This window comes from Saccostrea echinata, unplaced genomic scaffold (assembly GCF_033153115.1).
Source record: "Saccostrea echinata isolate AGI-Se365-2 ecotype Australia unplaced genomic scaffold, CSIRO_AGI_Sech_v1 ptg000033l, whole genome shotgun sequence".
NCBI lineage: Eukaryota > Metazoa > Mollusca > Bivalvia > Ostreida > Ostreidae > Saccostrea > Saccostrea echinata.
This window is the reverse complement of record NW_026889782.1, coordinates 14,429,156-14,454,431: the sequence shown is the minus strand read 5'-3', so window position 1 is coordinate 14,454,431 and position 25,276 is coordinate 14,429,156. Positions and strand designations below refer to the sequence as shown.

General features: G+C 32.6%; 1 protein-coding gene across 1 annotated transcript; it reads left to right on the top strand.

Annotated features, from left to right (window-relative positions):
- Positions 1–230: 230 nt before the first annotated feature.
- Positions 231–9,515, top strand: LOC133198165 (fibropellin-1-like). The gene is made up of 12 exons (XM_061334302.1): positions 231–292; positions 1,301–1,573; positions 1,690–1,947; positions 2,438–2,788; positions 3,078–3,986; positions 4,343–4,489; positions 4,845–5,049; positions 5,288–5,340; positions 7,445–7,681; positions 7,891–7,925; positions 8,300–8,390; positions 9,280–9,515. Exons 1-12 carry the CDS (start codon positions 238–240, stop codon positions 9,513–9,515), a joined length of 2,850 nt encoding a protein of 949 aa, XP_061190286.1. The 5' UTR covers positions 231–237.
- The last annotated feature ends 15,761 nt before the right edge of the window (positions 9,516–25,276 follow it).

Below are 25,276 nucleotides of genomic sequence, written 5' to 3'. Positions count from 1 at the left end.
ACCAATGAAGAGAGTAAGCGCGTGACGCTATTGTTGAAAAAGACAGCAAGTGTTTGGGATAGGGACTTATATAACCACATTGTTGTGAATGAATAGTAAACGTGTACATTGTAATCAATTCTTTTATCCATATCCAGCTTGATAGAATGATTTTGTTTAGGAAGCACCTGCAGCTGTGATAATTATTATCTGAATGTATATAGTGCAGGAGATTACATTTCGGGTTGTCAGTGTACCATGTATTCCATTGCGTTTTTCACTTTTTCTATATTACCACTTGTCACATCTATAGGTAAGTCACAGTTTATATTACCTGTATAATATACCACAGAATAGTGGAATACTAGTAAAAATAAAATGTTCCTCAAGTTAATCAATTAAGCAATAAAGAAAGGAGGCATAAAAGGCGAGGACAAAATCACAGCTCAGTGAGAAAATATTTCTCAATTCTAGAAGTTCATTGAAAAGTTATATTTTTCAAAACTTTTGTTGTCAGTATCACCTTTTTACATGCACATTTGATTCCTTTATTTATTGAATTAATCATTGATAAATAATTATTCATTTTTCAGTTGTTTATAAGGTATGTGAAAAGGAAAAAAAAAAGAACCTCACATATGATTCGAACTCTCCAAAGCTCGCTGTAAGGCATGCTGTTAAAGCTCTAACCACTACGCAACAAAGTCAATTAAATCATTATTATTCCCCTTGTTAGGTGTGTCTATCATAAACAAGTTCATCGATTTAAAAGAAAAAAAAATATTTATCACCAAAGCAATTACCTTTTAGAATTATTACATTTAGAGAAATAATAAATTAAAAAAAAAACCTTTTAAAGAAAACTGTGTACATTTAATATTGGAAATATTACCATAACGTGCTCCCTGACATAGTAAATACCCACACTATAAATGTACTATTTGTGTATATCCCTACTCACGCATGCTATAAAACCTGTTTTAATTTGTCACTATTGTTTATGTATATCTTTGTATACAATTATAAGAATTGTGATGAGATTAATAAATTCAGTACAGTTCAATTAAGATTCATATACTCTCTGCTCACTCATATAAAATGTTTCTTTAACTCTTATGATTTTCCAGAAGAAATGTATTTGTTAAGTAAAATACAAACAATTATAGCATAGCTTATGGGGCAAAATTGGACAAAAAAGACACTTCAACTTGACAAATTTATAAAGAAATAATAGAAATTTAATTAAGAGTTATCTCTCTTATCAGAGTATCGATGAACCTTAAGTGTGTTGAAATGTGTATTGAAATATAATTTGTTTCAGTCAGCCCTGTTAGTGAATATGTTCATGTTCCTGGAAAATTCATTGCCCCTATTCCTTCACACTCCATAAAAGTTGAAAAAGACGTCAGTCTGGAGATGTGCGCCGCCAAGTGCACGATCTACTTTCGGACGCGACAGTTTCCCTGTTATGCGTTTGAGTACACGGCCGGAAGTAGAATGTGTGTCTACACAAACATGACGACATTACTTGTCCAAGATGGTTACCTTGGTCTCCATGACAACAGTAGGGTGGACTTCTACGAAAGATCAAAAGGTATGCCAATTTCTTATTTTGAATTCACGAAATTTTTAGTAAATAATTATATTGGCATCAAAATTGTGAAGGGAAAAAAATAATTACTCGAATTCTTTCTTCCTGTTTTGTTTCAGCTTCCTACAAGAATCTATTTCGTAAGATTCCAAATTCTGCCCTCAGTAAACAAAGCAGTTATTACCACATCAAGCAGAATTCAAGTCTGGAGGAGTGTTCCTTTCATTGCGTCATAAGTCACACCCATAGCTGCTTGTCATTCTCCTTTAGCCACACCTCCGGCACGTGTGGTCTTAGTAACATGTTGTATACCAGCCAATCAAATGACACAGCATTGATACACACATCCCTGTATGACCATTACCAGTACTTTACCAGTGAGTTTTGTGGTGCTGTCTGTAAATATATGAATGAACACTGAAGTCAAAACTGGACAGTAAAACATGCAAATAGCGAACACGCTTATAATGAAATCTTATAGCAAAGTGATTTTCATTCCCCTTAGCTTTAACTTAAGTGATATTAAGAGTTACGTTTATAACGAAGCAAAATCGTCCATCTCTGGTACTTTGTTATAAGCTAGCGTGTTTTACTGTATATGTTACTATTATACATTGATATTTGACCAAATGAATATGAAGGGGACTAAATACATGTATACGTACTAGAAATTAGCGAACGTAATGAATGATACGGCAGCAATTCAGACAAACGAAGCTGATTTATAATTGTACACTTCGCTCTTACATTTAATTCCTTCATATGATATGTTTGTAAATATTAAAAGTACATTTTTTTAAATTACGTATTTGGCGATGAAAGTTTTTCAAACCTATCAAACTCTATAGACCATCACATATTTTCTAGCATGGCCTTGTAATGCTACCTTGTCATCAAACTACGCTCCTCATGCTATTGCGTCACTGAAGTACCCGTATATGGCAATGTTGGATTTGGACTGTCATGTGACCATTCAGGCACCTCAAAACAACAAAATAACTTTGACATTTCCCACTATTTACTTCAAATCAAACGTCTGCAACGAACCAGAAGCAGGGATAACGGTACACGATGGACTGGACGAAAGCTCTCCAGTGATAGCTAGAATCTGTTTAATGACGAGTCACATTTATGCGGTAAATTCATCGTCTAGTAGTTTATATGTAAGATTTCGAGCAACACACACAGCCATGGCATTCCAAGGAATATATGAGTTCAGTAAGAGTATATTTTTTGTTGTTTCTTTGTTAATCACTTAACAATAACTCATAATACACGGCTCACATTTTGAACAAGGGAAAAGATTCAATTGGAAGTTATTTTTAAATGAAATAAAATTTGCTTGTTCATTCATCAGCAAATTGTATTTTCTTTAGGTTTATAAGCAAATCTAGTAGCATCTTTACATCATTTAATGTCAAAGCTACACATATTAACCATACCTGTACAAATATAGGTGCATGGATGACCATATGTGATTACTGTAAAGTTTTAACACATTATTCAGGTCAATCCGAACCTGAGAAAGACCTATGTCAGAACATCCTATGTGGAAATGAAGGGACTTGTCAACCATCAGGACGTAACTTTAAGTGCGCATGCTTTCCAGGATTCACAGGAATATTGTGTGAAACCAATATTGACGACTGTTCCAGTAGTCCGTGTTATTTTGGGGGCACATGTGTGGATCATGTGAATGATTATTCCTGTGTGTGTTTGGGTAACTTTACTGGAAAGCGTTGTGAGAGATATTTGGGGATGTGTGCAAATAACCCTTGTATACACGGTTCCTGCTTCACTACCGGAAGGAACAGCTACGGATGTCAGTGTGAACAGAACTACGTCGGCAAAAACTGTGATGTCAAGTTCCATCCATGCTTAATGAGACCATGTAGACATGGGTCTTGTGTTGATAGTGGTAATGACTATCATTGTAATTGTGAACCTGGTTATACAGGGAAAAGATGTGAAATTAGGGACAATAATCCTTGCACCCCAAATCCATGTGTTCGAGGTGATTGTATGATATATGCTCCTAACCATACGTACGCATGTGTTTGCCAGTCGGGCTTCACAGGAAAGTTATGTAACTACGTCATCAACCATTGCGAGGGCATTGACTGTGGGTATGGACACTGCGTCTCAGACCAAACCGGATATAGGTGTCTCTGTGACAACATGTACGAAGGAATTGATTGTAGAACTCCTCGACTCTGCAGCGGATTAGATTGCGAAAACGGAACTTGCGTCATGAATTTGACGTCATCACCTAATGTCTACTGCAGGTGCGATCAAGGATACGAAGGGGATAAGTGCAATGACAAAATTAATTTTTGCAAGAATTCGCCTTGTGTCCACGGCAGGTGTGAAAACAAAAAAGGTGGTCATATCTGCATCTGTGATAATGGCTTTACAGGTAGCCATCTTTCTGATTTAGATACCTTCCAAAACTTAATCTATGATAGTATGAACAAAGGACAGTCTTATCTTTATCATTACTGCCCATCAATTTTCAAACCTTCTTAGAATTTTATAACTGGATCACTTTTGTATGTTTTTTTTTGTATTTTTTGGTATACGTTTTGTTTATTTTTTGTTAAGAACATTTTTTTTTTCATTTTTCTTAATATTTTCAAAATAAACATTTTTTCTAACGCATTTATTTCAGTCTTAGTTATTGATTAAGTAATATACCTACAAATCTTAAGTACTTGAATGACATATTTTTTCAAACACTATGATGATTCCTTTTTTCACGTCTCTTATCTCAAGGAGCCTTTTGTACAGAAGAGATAAACCCGTGCCGGGAAGCGGACTGTGGCTACGGGATTTGTCAGGCTACAGCTAACTTTACTTACCATTGCATATGTGCCCGAGGGTTCGCTGGTCCTCAATGTAGACAGACAGCAACAACAGCAGGTATTTTGTTACATTATCTTCTTGTGCACACACACCTTAAGGGAAAGAATTAATGCAGGTAAATGGAAATCTCCACCTCTGTTTCAAAATCTTTCATTAATAATTATGATTAAATATTTTATTAGAAAATTTCAATATTTAAAATCTTGTGCAAATGCTGATCGTGCAAAATTTAATAACATACATGTATATACTAATACTTGTATATTCTGATTGATTATGAATTCAAGCAATAACAGCAGTGCAAAAGTAGGAGTCCCAATCAATATTTTGAAAAAAAGATCTTATGAAGACATTTTTTAAATTACATGAATTTTTGATTTTTTTAAGAAAACCGCACTAAAATATTTTACAGTTGAAGTTTCTCCAAATCCTTGTCAAAATCAAACATGTCATAATGGCGGTGTATGTAAGCCCACTAAGTCTGGACTGTATGTCTGTCTGTGTAGACAGATTAACGGTGTGTTCTACACGGGAAAACTTTGTGAATTGTCCTATACATACTGTGATTCCAGTCCCTGTAAAGTTGGTCAGTGTGTTTCCCAGGACGGTTCTTACAGGTATATATACCTGGAAAACAAATTACCTGTGACTGCGATAAAGCGTCACCTTTTTCTGTGAAGCATCGTACAAATTATACATCGTATGTAAATATTCTAGAATGTTCCAGAATATTTATTTCATTGCTTTGGATGCATAATAAAAGTATTTCATGTTAAATGAGATTTTGTATATCTAATATTCTTGATAGAACAATAGTCACCATGGCTTAATATTCTATTTTTCTTTATCTTTCAGATGTGTACTTCAGGGTACCAGCAACACAACAGCTTCCCCTGAATATTTACGAGGTAAATTCTCTTTTTTATTTCAAAATTTATTTTGATTAAAAAAAGACAAGTTTGAGTAAAATCTACACTTAAAATTATAAAGATAAATAAAGGTAAAATGCAGGTAATTTTACCTCTTTCATTCTCTCTTTCTCTTCCTCTCTCTCTCTCTGCAAGAGTATCGCGAAAACGCGCGTGATTTTTTAACACAACGATCAAGGTAAGTTAAAATTTACTTTGCAGATTAAAGAGAAATTCAAAATTCCAAGATACTGACATATTTTATTTGTTAAGTGCTGGTAAGACACTAGTGATTTCTATAATGGTCGATTTAAATTTTTTAAAATTTTAATTAACAATTATTTTTTATAGGTCCAACATTTCATTTGCCTTAAACATATTTGCATTTTGTATTTTGTTCAATGTTCCTTTTGTTTGTGTTGTTAATCAAATATTAATTAACAGTGTGAATGTGTACATGTAGATGTTTTAATACAATTTCATTTTCCATGGACATATATGTTGACATACATTGGAATCAAATCAAAGATTTTAAAAAATGGTAAGATTCTAAAATGAATTTTAACTTAGATTATAAAATAAGAAGGTGTTTTAAATAGAAATAAATGAATTTTGTTTGTGTTATTTAAGTAAATCTAGACAACGCATAATGTTTCTAATCTCCTTGTAGATTATAATTAAAGTCATATGATCGATCATTTCTTAAATTGAAAATGTTATTATTCATTTCATAGTTTCAGCGATGAGTTTTTCGACTTGGAATTACATGAACCTGTGTATCACTGCTATTAGTATATAGTTGCTAATGAATCTTGTCATTTTGTTGTATATTAAAACTGAAACGAAACTTATTAGCTTGCTTCATCATTTGTACCGAAGCGGAGTCTTTCAATAATTTTGTATAACATTGCCAAGCTCTTGTCTTTGTTTCCGTTTTGAACATTTAAATGACTTTGCTTGGAATATCCCAGGCATCCCCTTTCCACCCTCTAAACAAATACATTTGTAGGTTTTTTTGGTTATAAAGTCTCTGGTGGATATGACAGTCTTTTCTGTTTTTGGTGACTACATCATTATCAACCTCGCTGTTTGGCTTGTTTGTATTTTTCAAAGCTGCTTTTGTCAACATGTTTTACGATATGCTGCTCTACAAAAAATCATTGAAAGACCAGAACAAACTTAATATACAGACAAAGCATTTGGTTGTTATAATTTTCGTCTGAAACATATTGATGACCTACTGTAAAATCACATGTTTTCATGGTGTCAAATTTTCTTGGTTCGAAGAAAAAATATGGATTTTCCTTTGTTTGGAATGTTATGCACAAAACAAAGCATGTGTCCTTTGAATAATACATATCTGACCTTAAAACTAAAAAGAATTACCTTTTGCATAATTGTGAGGGGTGAGCATGGATTCTAAATTATTTTGTGTTGATTTAAGCTTTGATTGAAGTGTGCGAAATAACCTTAAAAAACATGTGTCAGAATATTGATATAGACTTTAAAAGTATTCTATTATTTTTAAAGCAATCAACTCATATGCTTTTTAATGATTAACTGATACAAATTAACCAGACAAATCTTTGTTCAAAAGCTCAATGTTTTTTTTCCACAAAATTCTTTTTTTTATGACAAAGGGTGATGAATAGAGAAAGAGAGCTATTTTTATTTAATATTGATGATACTTGAAATAATTAGTTGCACTAAATATGATGGTACTTAAATGATTTAATTTGGGAATAAATTAATGATTTGCTCTGAGATTTTGAAATTTAAAGAATTTAAAACACCACTGAATTTTTAAGGATAAATTGCGGTTAATTTTGTTTCAGATTTTCCATCAACTATATATCAATTAGAAAAAAAATCAACTCGCCAACTTTATTTGTTTTTTATTTTCCATGTACATACTAAAAGTACCAATTATCACTTTTAAAATCTTAGTATACAAAATATATGGATTTTATTGATATTTCAATAGTCACATGTGTAATCGCTTTCATTAAAATTATGAATTGGATGATGATAGCAAGATCGGTGATGATATGGATGATCATAAAGATGATAAAAACACACAATGGTTCCAGTTTGTATCATATAGTATTGTCAAGGGATACGGCGTTTGACAACCTGCTCCCTATTCACGATTATTATATTTTGGATCATTTTGAGAATATTACCCGGGACTCCTGTGTTGTATACTGTTTTAAGGCTTTTTCAACCTGCTCTGGAGTCTTGTACAACGGTAATCTCAGAATCTGTAAAGTGATGGCTTGTCTAATGAACATGAGATTTCTTGAAGGAAGAGATGGTTGGGAATTTTTTGGTAATGATAAAGGTATGATTCCAATATGTTCATTTGCATTATTTAATGATTGAATTTTTTTTAAAAAGTGTACAAAATAAGGAAGATACACGTAACTGCTCACATTATTTTTCTTCTTTTTCATATACAAATGCGTGTGACTCAAAATTATCACATCATCTTAATAATTGATATAAATAGTAAATGTTTGATAAAAAGTAAAGAAATAATTCTGTTTTTAGTTTGCGAGTCTGGATGGATCCGTTTGCAGGCCACTGTTATTACCTGAATAAAACAGCAGTAAAATGGAGAGTTGCTAACTAAAAGTAGTTTTTTTTTAAAAAGAAGCCAATGAAATCAAAACGACAGACAGATATTCAAATATTGTAAGCTTTTTGATATTTCATAATTTTCAAAATTCTCTGTATGGGCCACCATTTGTATGCTTGGCTTTAAAATAGAAGTACACATGTATATAATAAACCCATACTCATCAAAATGTGTGCCAGATTAAGAAAGGAAGTATAAAAATGAATCAGTATAATTGTTGTATGTGTTACTTAGATCTGCATCTTTCTTCAGTTACCTGAACATTTGCTGAAACAATTTTTTTTTCATAAAATTTATTAATGCTTCAATATGATATTTTAGATTCAGTGTAAAAGTCAGAACTCGTACTTAGTGGAGGTGAATTCACCAGAAGAGAACAAATGGTTATCAGAGATGTTTTTATCGGCGATTGGTAAGAATTACAATGAAAAAAAGCTACATTGTATAAGTGAAATATGTGAGCATTATCTCCCTCTGCATTAATCACGTATTATAAAATTAAAGACTATACCACAATGCATGATAATTCTACCTAGAAGAGCTTTTTTATTTTTAGATCATATACATTTTGTTCAAAATAATTTCATTATCTATTTCATATATTCCTTCAATATTATTTAAACCTTTATTCATTATAATCAAATTAGCGGAAGAAAATGTACATATGCTTACAATGATAAGGGTATAAATATTAAATTCAGTCATATCCGAAGGTCTGACACACTTTTCTTCATCTTTCCTGAAAGATGAAGTGCATAAAAAGTAAACACATCATTCCAAAATCGATTTAGTGGTTCTTGCATTAGGTAAAGCCTTGCTATTTGATGTAGAATTTATTTTTGTACCTAGAGTTGAACTTCGGTTTCTCGAACACGGATATCTCGAATACCATGGATATGTCGAAGTGATTGGGAAGTCCTGTCCACGTATTTCTTAAGTATTTTATATGTAACCTCCCTCGATATTTTCTGTTATTATAGCAATTTTCAAACAGAAAATGTCGACGTTCTACAGTTTTACCATACGGGTTATAACAGGACATCAATAAGCATTGAGGTGAAAATATTTATTACGATCGGGTCATATCTTTTTATATCATAAAACTAAGAATTTGCAATAATTTTGATATAACCAAAGAACGTGTTATAAATTACCATTTTTAAATTAATATGTAAACAAATACTCTAGTTTGCCAAAAAAAAAAATTATATGCTTTGCAGTTCATGTAGAGAGTCTTCTTTATATAGTTATTCATTCCCAAAGATGAAGGCGGCAAATATTCCTTACTTGTTGATTTGCAGGTAATGGTAACAATCAGCGTGAGTCCAAAGTATGGATAGGAACATCAAGAAGAAACGGCACAATAAAATGGCACAAAAGCAGAAGCCCCCTTTCCTATCAGTTATGGAAATCTGAGAATCCTGATGGTTGGGGGAACTGCATATTAATGAAGCACAATGAAACGTTGCATATAGGCATGTGGATTGATACTAACTGTCAATATCTACACGCCTTTGTCTGTGAGAGAATTTTATAAGACACTCATTTCAAAGATATGACCGGCTTCTGTATACAACAGGATTTCTATAGGCCATTTAAGCCATACATGAATACGCGTATTTCATACGAGAACGTGATAAAGGCAACCATATCTTAAACACACCAAGATTTCTATTGGTGTTTGTTGCCTTACTTTTACTTTCTTCAAATATAAAAAAAAAATTTAACTACCTGTTTTCTAGATGCATTAAATTTTTTTTAAATATTCACTGACATCTTTTTTCAATATTATTTTTCAAATTTAGTAGTTCAGTATAAATGATAAATCAATCTACACCTTGCCTTTAGTTTTATTTCTTTCAGCATGCATTGTCTCCGCACCCTTTGGTTTAAAAAAAGATACTCAAAAAGAAGAATCCATAGAGAAAGGAAGCATCAATTTGTTGACATGATCATTAAAATAAAAGCTTTTCTTTGACTCTTAGCACATGCCATGTTCAATCTGGTAACTATTTACTTATACGTCTTTTTCCAACCAATTTATGTGACGCTTTGGAGACCATAATCATTACTTGTCAAATCCATTTGTGTCCCTGCATATTTCACTTTTTTGTATAAATGTCGCCAATTATTTAAACTCTAGTAATTTCATGGATATTATCTTAATGGTTTTCCTTTGGACTTGTATATGTTCTCGGATAGAGCCCAGGAAATATTTGGCTTTACAACTTTTTGTCCACAGCGACACATTCTTTTGCAAATAATTTTTTTCATATATCGACGATTATGATTCAAATCCCAAACTACGTATTCATAATTATGGATGAATCCCACGAGATAAATGTTACAACGCAAGGGGTTGTTGCATATATAGATAATTTCTCAAGAGCTCATATGTTACTACATAAGGTGCTCATCCACTCTAATAAGCATAATGAAGATGAAGATTTAAAGATTGTCGTGATTATGATGTAGATTATTTAGTTATGCTGAATATAACAGTAAGACAGAGACAAATCATCCCTTTGTTTTAAATGATCCCGAAACAGTTACCATCTTTAGTGTCTTATTAATAAGGTAGATTTTAGTTTCATTGGAGTTTATTAGGATTTATGGACAATGTTAGACGATGAGCCATATAATGTCACTAACGATGATTGAAAAAAAAAGCTGAGAAATGAGGAAAAAGGGCTTGAAGAGACCCTATTATTTGCTAGGAGAAAACCATGTACGTAACCCTTTCTCACAACAATCTAGATGATTCATAAGTTGCTCTAAATGATTGATTGATTGTATGTTGTTTTACGTCCCATTCGAGAATTTTTCACTCATATAGAGACGTCACCATATACCAGTGAACGGCTTCAAATTTTGACCTTTACTCTGCACTCAGGGCCATTGAACAGTGATGGATCTTTATCGTGACAACGTCTTCCGTGACACGGGACCTCGGTTTTTAAGGTCTCATCCGAAGGACCCGCAACTTTCACTTCAAAGTGCCGAGCGCATGGCGAAGGAACAGTTGCTACCCATATTTTATCGACTTGGGTCAGTCGCGGCCGAGATTCGAACTCACGACCTTTCGATCACGGAGCGAGCGCTCTACCGACTGAGCTACCTTGAACGGTTTGCTCTAATTATAAATGACTTAACACACAGTAGCATTATCTTCACTTATGATTTTGCTAATGATAGATAAAACGTTTCAAATTATGAGGTATGTCTTTAGAGAAAACAGCGAAGTTTAGCTAAGAAAACATTTATCTATGCTATGTTATCAAAATATCCATAAAAAACCCGTAAATTTACTTAGATTCGCGTGCTAGGTATCTGCCACTGCGCAACCTTATAAACAGGAATATTGTTATATATAATGGAAAGTACTAAAATAAACTTGAGAATATTTATCTAGAAACTGATTAATTATTTTCTTATTTTAAGGAATACATTTATTAATGATGTAATTGTCTGACTAAAAGAATATTGAGAATCCGTTGAAGCGTTCAATACTTCTTTTAATGAAATTTGCATGGTAATTCGTAATTCATTAAATAAAAAAAATCAATTAGCTTTATTAATATTGATAAACCCTTGTGCAAAAAGCATTATTTTATGTTCAATTTTGAAATGGTACCTCCAAAACCTTAAACTCTGTGGAATGTATTCAGTGTTTTGTGTTACATTTGTGTTACTTTTGTGTTACGTTCATTTTTGACTGAAGTTCTACAATAACCTTGTGAACATTAATCTAGATACTGATTGACGACGACTTTCTTTTTGTAAGGAATGCATGTATTAGTGACATAACTATCTGGATAATTAGAATTTGAGAATAAGCTGAAACACTCGATACCTCTTTTAATTAATTCTTCATTGTAATTCGTTATATATTAAATAAAGCGAGTCAATCATCTTTATTAATATTGATAAAACTCGGGAAATTAATCAAAAATTGGATATGATTAAACGTTACAGAATATACACGTGAGATCACTTTATTGAATTTTTAAAAAAAATTCAATTTCTTCGAAAAGATTAATAATGGATTATTCGTGCTTAATTATGCATCTTCTAAAAGCACAGAAGTTGCACATCCATGCTTATTTTGTTTATATCTCTAAGCAGTGCGGTTTTGACAAATTGGCCATACAAAAAGTATCGTTTATCATTTTCAAAAATAAAGTTCACAAAAGAAAAGGATCTTTGTCTTTCAAAGTAATACGATCTATCTTTAATCAGGATGGTGAACGTGATAGTGAAAACGATGATAGTAATAATGATGTTGATGAGAGTAATTCAAATAAAAGCAAACGCAGGTTCTGATTTTCAACATATGACATTGGCGGGGGATGCATCGTTTGACAACTTGTTCCCTATTCACGATCATTATGTTTTGGATCATTTTGAGAATCTTACCCCCGATCTTTGTGTGTTATACTGTTTGAAACGTTTCCCTCTCTGCTCTGGATTCCTCCGCAACGACGAATTTGGAATTTGTAAAGTAATGGCGTGTCTGCTAAACACGAGAGAAAATCCCTTAGTGTGTTTACTTATTGTGCTGTGCTTAGAACAAAAAAAAACCCCTTTGATCACTAGAATGAAAATTTTTAAGTGTTACTTTTAACTAATAGAGATAAAAATAAGTATGACTTTCGTGAAAATTTTGTATAGCATGCGGGACAGTAAGACAATGATTGTTGGTAATAAAAATTTAATAAAAGGAAAGTTATAAATTTTGGAGTTATGTCTTTAGCAAAGTCATTTTTGCTTTAAACTTAATTATCCACAATAAAAAAAAATACCTGCCTTACTTTGAAATACTGAATTCAATTAATTTATTAGTTCATCATGTTTTAATTTTCATTATGTTTCAGTTTGTGAGTCTGGATGGTATCCGTTTGCAGGCCGCTGTTATTACCTAAATAAAACAGCAGTAAAATGGAGAGATGCCAGGGTAAAATTTTTAATTATCGACATTCTCTTTAATAAAAATAAACTTATTTGAGAGTCAAACCATTTAAATCTTAGAAGTTTCTATCTATGTTCCATAAATATGAGAACATTTTGCATAAAAAACAGCAGATTCAAATGTTAACAGCTGTATCAATATAAACAACAGCTGAAAAGAAAGTAGTCAGCGTAACTATGACAATGGCATTAGTTCCAACTTAACATCGTAACTTTTAAAAAAAATTCTTTGAGTAGAAATTTGCTGAATATACATCTTCAACCATGCTTTTGTACAGTTCTTATCCTGAACAAAATCTGCAACTTCATTTTATATTCCGCACTAACTTGAAGGTAATATAAATGTTGATATAGGAGAAAAATATTTCGCCAAATGTTTGAAGGTGCTTTGATAACATTTCGTATATATCTTTTTAAAATGGTTTTTAAGTTATCGTCACTTATTGCATCAAGTTATCCTGAGTCACTATGTATCTCACAAACATCTTATTTCTCGGACCCTTCTTACATCGAGGTGAGAAGGTTTAAGCAGTTTTATACATTATTTAAATGTCCTGAACATTTCTACGCTTTTCTGCCTCCTTCTTCTTGTTTTTTTTTGGTTGGAGTTTTTTTTTTGAGTGTATGACATTTTTGTCCTTCGCAAATGTTTGTTTATTTATTTCATAAAATATCGTTAATATATCATTCAATCAGAACTTGATGTAACTGATGTAGAAAAAATAAGTTGTGATTACTGAATAATTTAATTCTGATAGTAAAGCGCGATTTGTTTGGATAAAAAAAATTACTTTATATCGTATAAATTAGGTTGCCTACGTCACAATGACTTGCGTCAAAAACTTATCGATGCGCCTGACGTAACATTTAAATTTTACACAATTTGAAGTCATTTTATAAAGGCAATCCTTCTTTTTTTCTTAACTAAATGAATGAAAATTAAATTATAAGAAATGAATTTAATAGCTACCCAATTTATACGTTATAAAGTGGGTTGGAACAGTTTATGCTTTTTTATAAACTGCTTCAAATCCTTTTCGTTTATATCCGATCTGAGTCTTTACGGAAATTTCTAGAATGTCAGATGACATTGCCCAAATATTTAAAATGAATTTATGTAAATGGTCAGGGAAATAATGGTAAAGCAAATGATTGTGCTATGAATCATGAATATACCTATATATCGAAAGACTCTTAGTAAGTTGCGTTAATATATCGCAGTAAAATTTGCACATTCGCCAGTAAAAGCATAATCACAACGAACCCGAAGTACAATATATGTGCATATAGTTGTAAACTTGCTGAAGAGAAAATGTCAATGAATGTATATATAAGTAAAAGCGCGATGTATTAAAATTTTCTTATTTTATTGAAGCTGTTAAAAAGTAAAAAAAAAATATGAGGCCTATACATAAGGGGGTTAAAAGCTAAATTTTATCTTTAAAATGTGCAGACAAATCCAGGAAAATGTTATATTCGCTTTTTTAAAAATCAATGATGGAAATGGAAACAGTGTACCCAAACTGTAACATGTAATAACAGTACAACAAGTATCAAAATATAAAGATGCTTACACCTAAAGAGAAAACATCAATTAATGAAATTAATATTTTTCAAGTTCAGAAAAAGGAAGAAAGAAAGAAGGGATGGAATTTCATATACAACAGCCAACTGCTCACCGCCAACTGCCAGCTGCTTACTTCCACTGCTTATAGATGATATTGCCTTTTTAAAAAAATCTTAACTAATATCTTTAATACTAATGCTCGAATAAATCGCATAAATCCTGTGAAAGGAGGAAAAGAAGAGCGAACGTTAGTATTGTTCTGTCTATTACACACAAGTACATTTCAAAAACTAACACATTTGAATGATTTTTCATATTTATATACATGTAGCTATTTATTTGAATCTACATAAAACGTAAACTATTTGGGAAAAAAAGATAAGTCTCTTATTTGGTAAAACTTGTGTTTTCTATAGAAATCAACGGAAAACGGAAAGCTATTTTCAAAACATCTCCCATGAAACAACAATTCCTTTTTAAAGGGTATTATGAATTGTTATATCACAAATTCATATTAAAAGTGTTGTTGTTTTACCGGGGGGGGGGGGGGGGGGGAGGGGGGTAAGGGCATATGTTAACAGATTAAATAGTCATTTTATAACCAATTTCAAATGAGCTAACAAATAAAAAAATGTACTTTGTCAATCTGAATATTGTTGAATTTTAAATAAGTTAAACATACAGAAATATTTAAGAGTCATTTATCCATTTCCATGAGTTTTTGAAAATCTGGTGATGTTTTAAATCCTGATTTCAATTGATAAATTTTTCTACTCGCTTACGAAAGGAGTTCACTGTAAAAAAATGTGTTTAGATGATAGACACATTTCTAAACACATTCTTGTCACACTTTTTTTAATGCGTTTAAATTTTAAACATGTTGAATTTCAATATGCGTATTGGAAAGTGTTTTAAACCTAAATACATACATGTTCAGAGTTTAAACACAATTCTAAACACTTAGATTCGCGTTTAGAAGCTAAACACTTCAATGTTTGAAACAAGGATCTGCAAGAAAACCAAAAATATAACAGGTGTGTCCTTTTCACGTTTTATTTACTACTAAACATCACATTAAAATGATTTTTTTTTTTAAAAAAAGGCCTAACACACAGTAAAGTGTTCTCACGCAGTCACTGAATCATTGTTCGGTGGAATTCCTTTTACTTGTGAATGGTTTCCATTGTTTGTTACAAAGTCTTTTAGAAGTTTTGGCGTATAAAACTAACTGGCATCTAAAGAGTTAGTAACATCCAAGTTGTTGAATTGTCTGCATTTTGTACCAGTAGCACAATACAAAGTAAATATACATGTAAAAGACTCCAGCTATGGTGTGCTAGCTTCTTGCAGTGTGATGCAATACGGATCACTATTTCAAAAATGAATTTTGTTCTTCTCGACTATCCAATTAAGTTAACCTGTAAGAAAGGACGTATTTTGCATTTAAGTAAAAGTATGTGCTCCTCACTGAACATGCTGATGTTTTACATTAATTACTAAGCATATAATAAAAATATTTAAAAAAATATTATTGCAACTATAGATTCAATATTTACTCTCATTAATGAATATATGATATAACACCGAAAGACATCCTTGATATAAAGTGCAATGTTATTTACGTATACTTTGCTCATCATGTTTATTTTATATAAAAACAAAAGCATACATACATGTACCCTACAGCAATAACAATGAGCCTTTCACATGTTTTTCACTATTTCTGCGGTGGTTGGCACTCAACTTGTCATCAGCTTTCTTGAAAACATCGTTTATTGTTTTGTTGTGATTTTCTTTGTTTCGACAACCGCGCTTATTAACGTTCAAATATGTATCATTTCCGGGAAGATAACTCTGCACTTGACCGAATTTAAAACAAAAAACATGTTCAATATCTAAACGCGTATAGATTTTAAATACATTTAGACATAAGTGTTTTGTTGTTAAACACAATATCAAACACGTTTAGATCTAAACACGTAATAGAAGTTTTTATTTCCTAAGCACATTTTTTACAGTGTTGTGAATAAAAATAATTAATTTTTTGGCACTGGTTCTTAAAATTATTAATTCAATACTAATGCACTTTTCTTTGCAATCAAACAAGTTTTAATGGCCAAATTACTATTTATATTGAATTAAATAAATGTTAAATGTAGGTGGAGTTCGAGAGTAGCGTTCATCAATCTTACAATAATAACAAAAATTGGCGGATTTAGAAATTCTAAAACTGTAAAGGCGAGGAAGGAGTAAATCGGAGAAAGGAGTATTTCTTCTTAAAAACAAAACATTTCTGTAATGAGTTCTTTTGGATTTTGTATGACTGAGATGAAAGAACAAATTATAAAATAAACAAAAAAAAATTTATTAACGAAAATAAACAATAAATAATAATATTCTCTCTTCCTCCTTTCACACCACGCACAAACTAGAAATAATATGAAAACAGTTATTAACTTTACAAATATCTGATACTAAATTTACTTTTAAATCTTTTTGTCTCAAATAGCGTATCAGATACAATGATTCAAAATAATTGTTTTTTATTAGAAAAAGTTCAACTTCAATGAATAATCTGTATAATAGGTTTTGAAAATTCATTTTTAGACTTTATTCACATGCAAAATTTTTCCACTAAATTCACTACTCGACACTAGTAACACAGGAACGGTTTCCGCCACCACGTGCTGATCCGCCCCCTGATAACCACACATGCGAAAAATCGACTTCGAAGGATTCACAACTCTAGCTGGAGGCCCGGACTCTCTGGTTTCACCCTTCTGCTTGGAACGAACGTAATAAGTCTGTCCTTTACAACAATCCACCCCTCAGTACCCGGATGACCATCCATAATATCACTTTACATCACACATGGCTCTAATTGGTATCCGCCGAGAAAACGTGCCAAACACCCCTCACGCCACACGCACTGAAAATATCATACGTTTAACTAAACCTAAACTAAACGAAATTTACACCTAGAAAAACTCCAAATACACGAACATATTTACAATATTGACAAACGGAAAAAACAAAACAAATACGCTTACCGGCTAGTGAGAGATGGAAAACACAAAATATGCCAGTCCAAACAAGCCTTGTAACTTGTTCTAATGGCTACCCCTTTGACAGTACTTATAACTGCAATTTTCGCCAGGACATAAGAACGTATAGGACAAGTAGAAACGTAGCATCCGGCTGATGTTGTTACCGCTCCCTAATCTGACCACTCTGGCCTAACCGAGCACTTATATACTCCTTCTAAAAATAATTCGCATTCTACACCCATTTACGGTAACCCAATACAGTCAAAATTAAATCAACGAAACTATACCAAAACTACAAAACAATTGAATTAACTTTATTACAATTTCATTTCCAATTTTTAGGTCACCTGAGTCACTCATGTGACCTATTGCTATCCGTTCTCGTCCGTCGGTGTGCGTCGTGCGTCGTGTGTTAACATTTGAACATTTTTAGCTTCTTCTCTGAAACCGCTTAACCAATTTCAACCAAATTTGGCATATAGCATCTATGGGTGAAGGGGAACAAAAATTGTGATTTCATGGTCCCTTCCCCCCTGGGGCCTGAGGGGTGGGGCTAAAACCACCAAAAATAATGCAATCTTTAAAAATCTTCTTCTTTACTCCTGGACATCAAGCAGTCAAGCTGTTGGCATCATTGTAATAAGCATTGAGCCTTCTACCAAAATTGTGAAATTCATGGCCCCAGGGTCAGGGGTTCTGGCCCCAGGGTGGGGCTATATAGATCATAAAGTGAAAGTGCATTATTTCTCTGAAAATCTTCTTCTCTGCTCCTGGGTATTAAATAAAGTAACTAAGTACATAGTTATGATGAGCAAGAGAGTCTTTTCCAAAATTGTGAAATTCATGGCCCCAGGGTCAGGGGTTCTGGTGTTAGGGTGGAGCTCTATAGATTATATAGTGAAAAAGCATTAATTCTATTAATTAATCATTAATTAATCCTGTCTGCTCCTTAGCATTGAGCTGATAAATAAATTGCTTAGCTATGATGTAAATGGGAGCTTCGAACAGAATTTTTAAATCTTGTGGTCCTAGGGTCAGGGGTTCTGGCATAACGAGGGGGGGGGGGGGCTTTTGATAATATAGTGGAAAAGTGTTAATTCTTTGAAGTCCATAATTATGATGATGAGGGTAACTCTTCCAAATTTGTAAATTTCTTGACCCTTGGTCTTGAGTTCTGGTGTTAGGGTAAGGCTTTGTTGAATCTGTAGTGAAAATGCATTGTACTTGTGAAATTCTTCTCTACTTCTGGGCATATCGGAAGAAAACTGAGTAAAAGTTTAAATGATATAAGTAAGCGTATTTCTACCAGATTTTTGAACATCTGGACCATTTGTCTAAGCATTCTAGTCCTGGGCAGGGCTCTATTAATTTGTATTCTACTGAGAGAAGTTATTCCCCTTTTCCATTCACCTTTGATAATTAATCACTGTAAATAATGTATTTGAAAGGTTAATAGAATAAGATAATTATGCAAGAATGTTTATCATATAATTCAAAAAGTATTTTCTTAGTTTTGATAATCAGGTAGACCTGTAAGTAATAGATTAATAAAAATGCGACAAAAATAACTTATCTTATTAAAAGTTCTTCAAAGACCATAAGAGAGGTCAATGCTAGAAGTCTTAATATGGGTTTAAAAATAGTGCAGATTTGAAATTTTATATGTGTCTTATTTAAATCGTTTTAATGGCTAGTAAAGGAGTAAAAACATTGATGGTAGTGATGGTGTCCCCAATAAATTGCCAGCATATACTATACAGTAGTGCTCCCTCCATAATGACGCTTAGTGACCTTTTAAATTACTTGCCAAGGTACATGTATTTCTGTTGGATTGTGCCCCACCCATCCCCCTCCCCGCACGGAAATTTCTTCCTTGCCTAAGATCAAATGTTTTTATATAGTGTAAATTAATCCTTATATAAGGATTTTTTATTAGTATTTCTGGTATAAATGCATATACCAACAGATGTTACCTTGAATCCTACTAAAAGTTTGCTCACCCCCCCCCCCATCCCTCATTTTTTCTTACTTTATAGGAGCCTTTAATCTCTCCCTCGTCAAAAAAGCTATTGAATTTTTTGCCTTTTCTAAATTCATAGAAATATAAAATTAAGTTTGCTAGATTATAGTTTTTGGTATAAAAAAATGTTGCAATATACTGCAATAATATACTTTCACATGCAAGTTTTACAAAATCAAGCTGGTTTGAAAAGAGCAAATAGCAACAATATATTAAATCTTACTTTTCACACTATTTAATCCTACTACCGTCATCTTTCGGATGCGAACTTAAAGACCGATGTGGCGTGTCAAAGGGGCGTTGTCACGATAAAGATCCTTCACTGTTTAATGGCCCTGAGTGCCGAGTATACGTCTAAATTTGAATCCTTCACCGATGTATAGTGATGTCTCTATATGAGTGAAAAATTTCGTGAATGGGACGTAAAATAACAATCGATCAATTAGTCATAGGCAGTACATGGTGAAGTAGTTATACACAAACAAATTCAAAGAATTATGGTCGCCCGCTTTCGGTGTCTTAGTGCTTGGGATGGAATTATTTATGGCATATTGTAAATTTTTTGGTTGTTTGTCCTTCAAACATCTAGTAGATAAACAAGAAATAAAAGACGCAACAGAGTCTACACATCTGTTTCATATTTGGATATTTTACTGGAAAAAGGTCAAAATCATGAAGTCAAAAATGGTATACTTTTCTGAAAGGTGTATTCATAGGTAAAATACATGTATAAGATGAAAGTCCTATGTTCTCTCATTCAAAATTATTACCAATGTAAATTAAATTTGAAAAAAAGACTGTAGATCAAACTTTAAGAGTAAAAACCAGAGTACATTCGGAAAGGTCTTGAAACAGGTATAATACACATGCCAAAATTAAATGCCCTATTTTCTCTTATTCAGAAGTTATCAGCAATGCTAATTTTTTTTAAAATTAGGTCAAACTTCAAGGTCAAAGTCAAGGGGTTAAAAATCATAATACATTTCAAAATCTCTTGTCACAGGTAATACACATGTCAAATATGATTGGTTGATTGATTGTATGTTGTTTTACGTCCCATTCGAGAATTTTCACTGATATAGAGACGTCACCATATACCGATGAAGGGCTTCAAATTTTGACCTTTACTCGGCACTCAGGGCCATTGAACAGTGAGGGATCTTTATCGTTCCAACGCCTGCCGTGAAACGGGGCCTCGGTTTTTAAGGTCTCATCCGAAGGACCCGCGACTTTCACTTCAAAGTGCCGAGTGCTTGGCGAAGGAACAGTTGCTACCTATTTTTTTTATCGACTTAGATCAGTCGCGGCCGAGAATCGAACTCACGACCTTTCGATCATGGAGCGAGGGCTCTACCGACTGAGCTACCGTGAACGGTCCTGTCAAATATGAATGACGGCAATGATAAAATATTTGGAAATTATGTCAAACTTGAACTTGAGATCAATTCAAATGTCAAAGCACATTCGAAAACTTCGTATCACAGGTAATCTCTCTCTCTCTCTCTCCAGTCCACGATGAGTCAAATAACATTATTTTTATTAAAAGGTTAATTCCTATATTAGTCAAAAATTATCACTTTATACCACTGGTATGTTGTTTTCATGGTAACACTACAATGTAGCAATTAATCCCCATTTTTATCTTATGCTATCTGTATTAATAGTTTCCAACAATGTTTATTATCAAGTCTTGCTTTTCCTTAATTCCCAACAATAAAGAAGTGTTAAATATCTTTCATCTACAACAGCTAACCCCAAGATACTGATTACAATCTAAAATACCACACTAGTAAATACTGGCTATCAATTTCAGTATTCTGTTCTAATTATGTTCCCCAAACGAAGTTGGGGAACATATTGTTTTTACTCTGTTTCTTATTAAGGTCTTTCGTCTTCACGGAAGACCTTATAGTGATTCTACTGTTTCTTATTATTATTATTATTATTATTATTATTTTCCCCAAAATTTTGTGCAGGCGATTTCTCAAAAACTATTCAGTGGTTTTAAATGAATCTTTCAGGAATTATGTGTCGGAAAATGAACTTTGTTCATCAGAAGGAAAATTTGGATAACTCGCTTCCGGTGCCAAGTTATTGACAGTTTTCTGATTTTAAAATGAAATTTTGTCCCCCCTTTTCTTCAAAAATGGTTTAAGATATGAACTGGAGACTTGTTAGAGATGATAGGTTATGTCTTCTAGATGAGGGGAATCACCTTTTTGTGCGTCGTCAGTACTTCCGGTCGTTACCGGATGCGAATTTAAAAAAGTCGTATTTTAAAACTTTTTTTGTTTTTCTATATTTTTCTTTTATTTTAATAAGGTTAATAGAGGCTCTTCTGAAAATGCTTAATATATAATTTATTTTAGAATTGATCAATCCAAACTCTAGATATTCGCATTTCTAAATTTGAAGCGGGTTCAAAATGGCGGCTGTCTCTGTAAACTCCGATAAGTAGGTCAGAATTTATGGAGTCAGCCGAGCGTTTGTTTGAATGAAAGTACCATAAGGATCAAAGAAATGTGAAGGAATTGTTGGATTGTCACACTACAATTACGTTGCAATTCTGTTTCGAACTAGAGTTTTAATCGGGGGTTTCCTCAAACGTCTACTATAATTGTTCTTGTCTGTATCTCAAAGTAGAAAAACGACATGAGTACAAGTGGAAATACGATAACTACAACCTTTTGTTTTACACCACGGAAAAACTGATCCTAATCCATGGTTATAAGTAATAGCTTTTCAAGAAACTTGCCTGACTAAAGCAATCAATATATAGTAATTATTACGTGGCCATTGTTTTTCCCCCATGCAGGCTTGTGTCATATTAAATGAACAGAAAAGACAAAAATAAGAAAACCATTTTTTTCTAAAGATTGTTTAATGAAAATGATTTAAGTATTTTTTTCTAAAAGATGTTGTTATTGAACACAAATGGTATCAGATTCCTTGTTTTTGGGCGAAACATTCCAGTCTTTTCATGAATGTGTAACTAATCGGGATAGTCCACTTTGGGGGTAAACAGGAAAATAAAACTTCTAGAAAATCTTACCTAAATCACTGCTTCAGTGTTACTTATCCATACGATATATAATAAGTACAATATGATAAATATACTTTCTCAAGCTCGATATTCAGGTTATAAGAACATACATTTTGAAATTTCATTGAAGCTATCACCATTAAATAGAAAATACATTCCAAAGGAAATGCGCGAATATTTACCCGTGACGTTTCGCGCGAAATAATGTAACGTGACCAACCTTTCGTAGTAGACAAATGGTCTGAAGCAGAAGTATATAGAAGTGCAGAAAAAGATTACATGGACATGCCTGTATATGGAATTACATGAAATAAAAAGTTGAATACATAAAGAATAAAAGAAAGTAAACAATATCATCAGAGAATGGCTAAAGATATGAATATGAAACTTTCTGAGGTAATAGAGCATCAAATGTAGACATGGTGATCGACCATTATTTTTCGTCGTTCTTACTTCCGGTCGCAAACGGAAGTGAATTCAAAAATGTTTAATTTGCAACTTTTTGTTTTTCAATATTTTTCTCTGGGATTTACAGGGTTAATAGAGAGTCTCCTAGGAGTTTTATGTATGTTTTCATCTTTTTGATTGAAAAAGTTTGCAGAGATTTTTATGAAATTCACTTCCGGTCTAGTGTTTACCTGTCCTCAAAATTAGAATTTTTTCTCACAATATTGCTCGGCAACAGTAAACAACTGTCAGGTCTGATAGTCAGTCATCAGTTTATTTGAATCGTGAGAAAATCTTGTATCGCCGTTACTTCCGGTCGTGACAGGAAGTGATGCAAAAAAGTGAATGGTTAATGGTTAGCTTTCTTGAATTTCTTTTATCACTTTTTCAGCGTGAATTTTTGTTTTTATTTTCAGAATCGGACGGAAGACCTCTCATTGCTCGCAATGAGTTTCTAGTTATTAAGGTCTTCCGTTTCAGTCGGAAGACCTTATAGTGATTGTACTGTTTATTAGGGTCTTCCGTCTTCTGCGGAAGACCCTTCTATTATTCTATTGTTGATTTTTCACTTTTCTTATTATTATTATTATTATTATTCTTTTTTTTTTCCTTACCGATTTTGTGCAGAAGATTTCTCGGAGATCGCTCGATCGATTTGCTTCAAATTTTCAGGGTTAATGCGTTGCTATCTGAAGTTTATAACGCCGCTTCAGTTTTTGAGAAATCACTTCCGGTCGGAAGTTATCGCCCTTTGATCGATTTTTTGATAGACCTTGTGTCTGCACAAAAACTCAAGAACGACAAAAGCTAGAGTGCTGAAACTTTCAGTGGTGATAGAGGACATGTTCTAGTTGTGCACCTTGGTTTTCAAATTTTCCGGAAGTGCGAAGTATGGAAGCTCGGTAGGGGTCAAAATTTAGGACGTGATTTATAAGTGAATTTTAGAGACATTTCTTATAATAACATTTTAAATAAAAGTATTTTGTTAAAACATATTGAACAAAAAGTCTTTAAAATCACAAGACCTTTTATTTGATATCAAGAAAAAGGGGCCGACTCCTCAAATTAGGGGCTCAGAAGGGCCAAAAGTCTTTCATCTATAACTCTTTAACGATCAATATTTTGTTATAAATTACTGAAGCAGAAATGTTCATCTTAACACTCTGCAACTATATATTATAAAATTTTGATCATATGTTACGTAATAAGGGGCCAGAAGGGGCCAGAATGCTAAATCTTTGACACATTATATCTCGAAAAGGGGAAATATTTTGATAAGCAATATTGAACAAAAGATGTTCAGAATAATGTTCTAAACAATATACACCCTTTTATTTTTTGCAAGACATCCCCATTAAGGACTTGGAGGGCTGGCCCCTAAATATTGTTATTCTATATATCTCTTAAACTAAAGGAAATTTCTGAATAGTTGTTGAACAAAAAGTCTTCAAAATCACAAGACCTTTCATTTGATATCAAGAAAAAGGGCCTAACCCCTCAAATTAGGGGCTCAGAAGGGCCAAACGTCTTTCATCTATAACTTTTTAATGATCAATATTTTGTTATAAATTACTGAAGCAGAAATGTTCATCTTAACACTCTGCAACTATATATTATAAAATTTTGATCATATGTTACGTAATAAGGGGCCAGAAGGGGCCAGAATGCTAAATCTTTGACACATTATATCTCAAAAAGGGGAAATATTTTGAAAAGCAATATTGAACAAAAGATGTTCAGAATAATGTTCTAAACAATATACACCCTTTTATTTTTTGCAAGACATCCCCATTAAGGACTTGGAGGGCTGGCCCCTAAATATTGTTATTCTATATATCTCTTAAACTAAAGGAAATTTCTGAATAGTTGTTGAACAAAAAGTCTTCAAAATCACAAGACCTTTCATTTGATATCAAGAAAAAGGGCCTAACCCCTCCAATTAGGGGCTCAGAAGGGCCAAAAGTCTTTCATCTATAACTCTTTAATGATCAATATTTTGTTATAAATTACTGAAGCAAAAATGTTCATCTTAACATTCTGCAACTATATATTATAAAATTTTGATTGTATGTTACGTAATAAGGGGCCATAAGGGCCAGAATGCTAAATCTTTGACACTTTAAATTTTGAAAATGGAAAATGTTTTGATAAGCAATATTAAACAAAAGATGTTCAGAATAATATTCTAAACAATATACACTCTTTT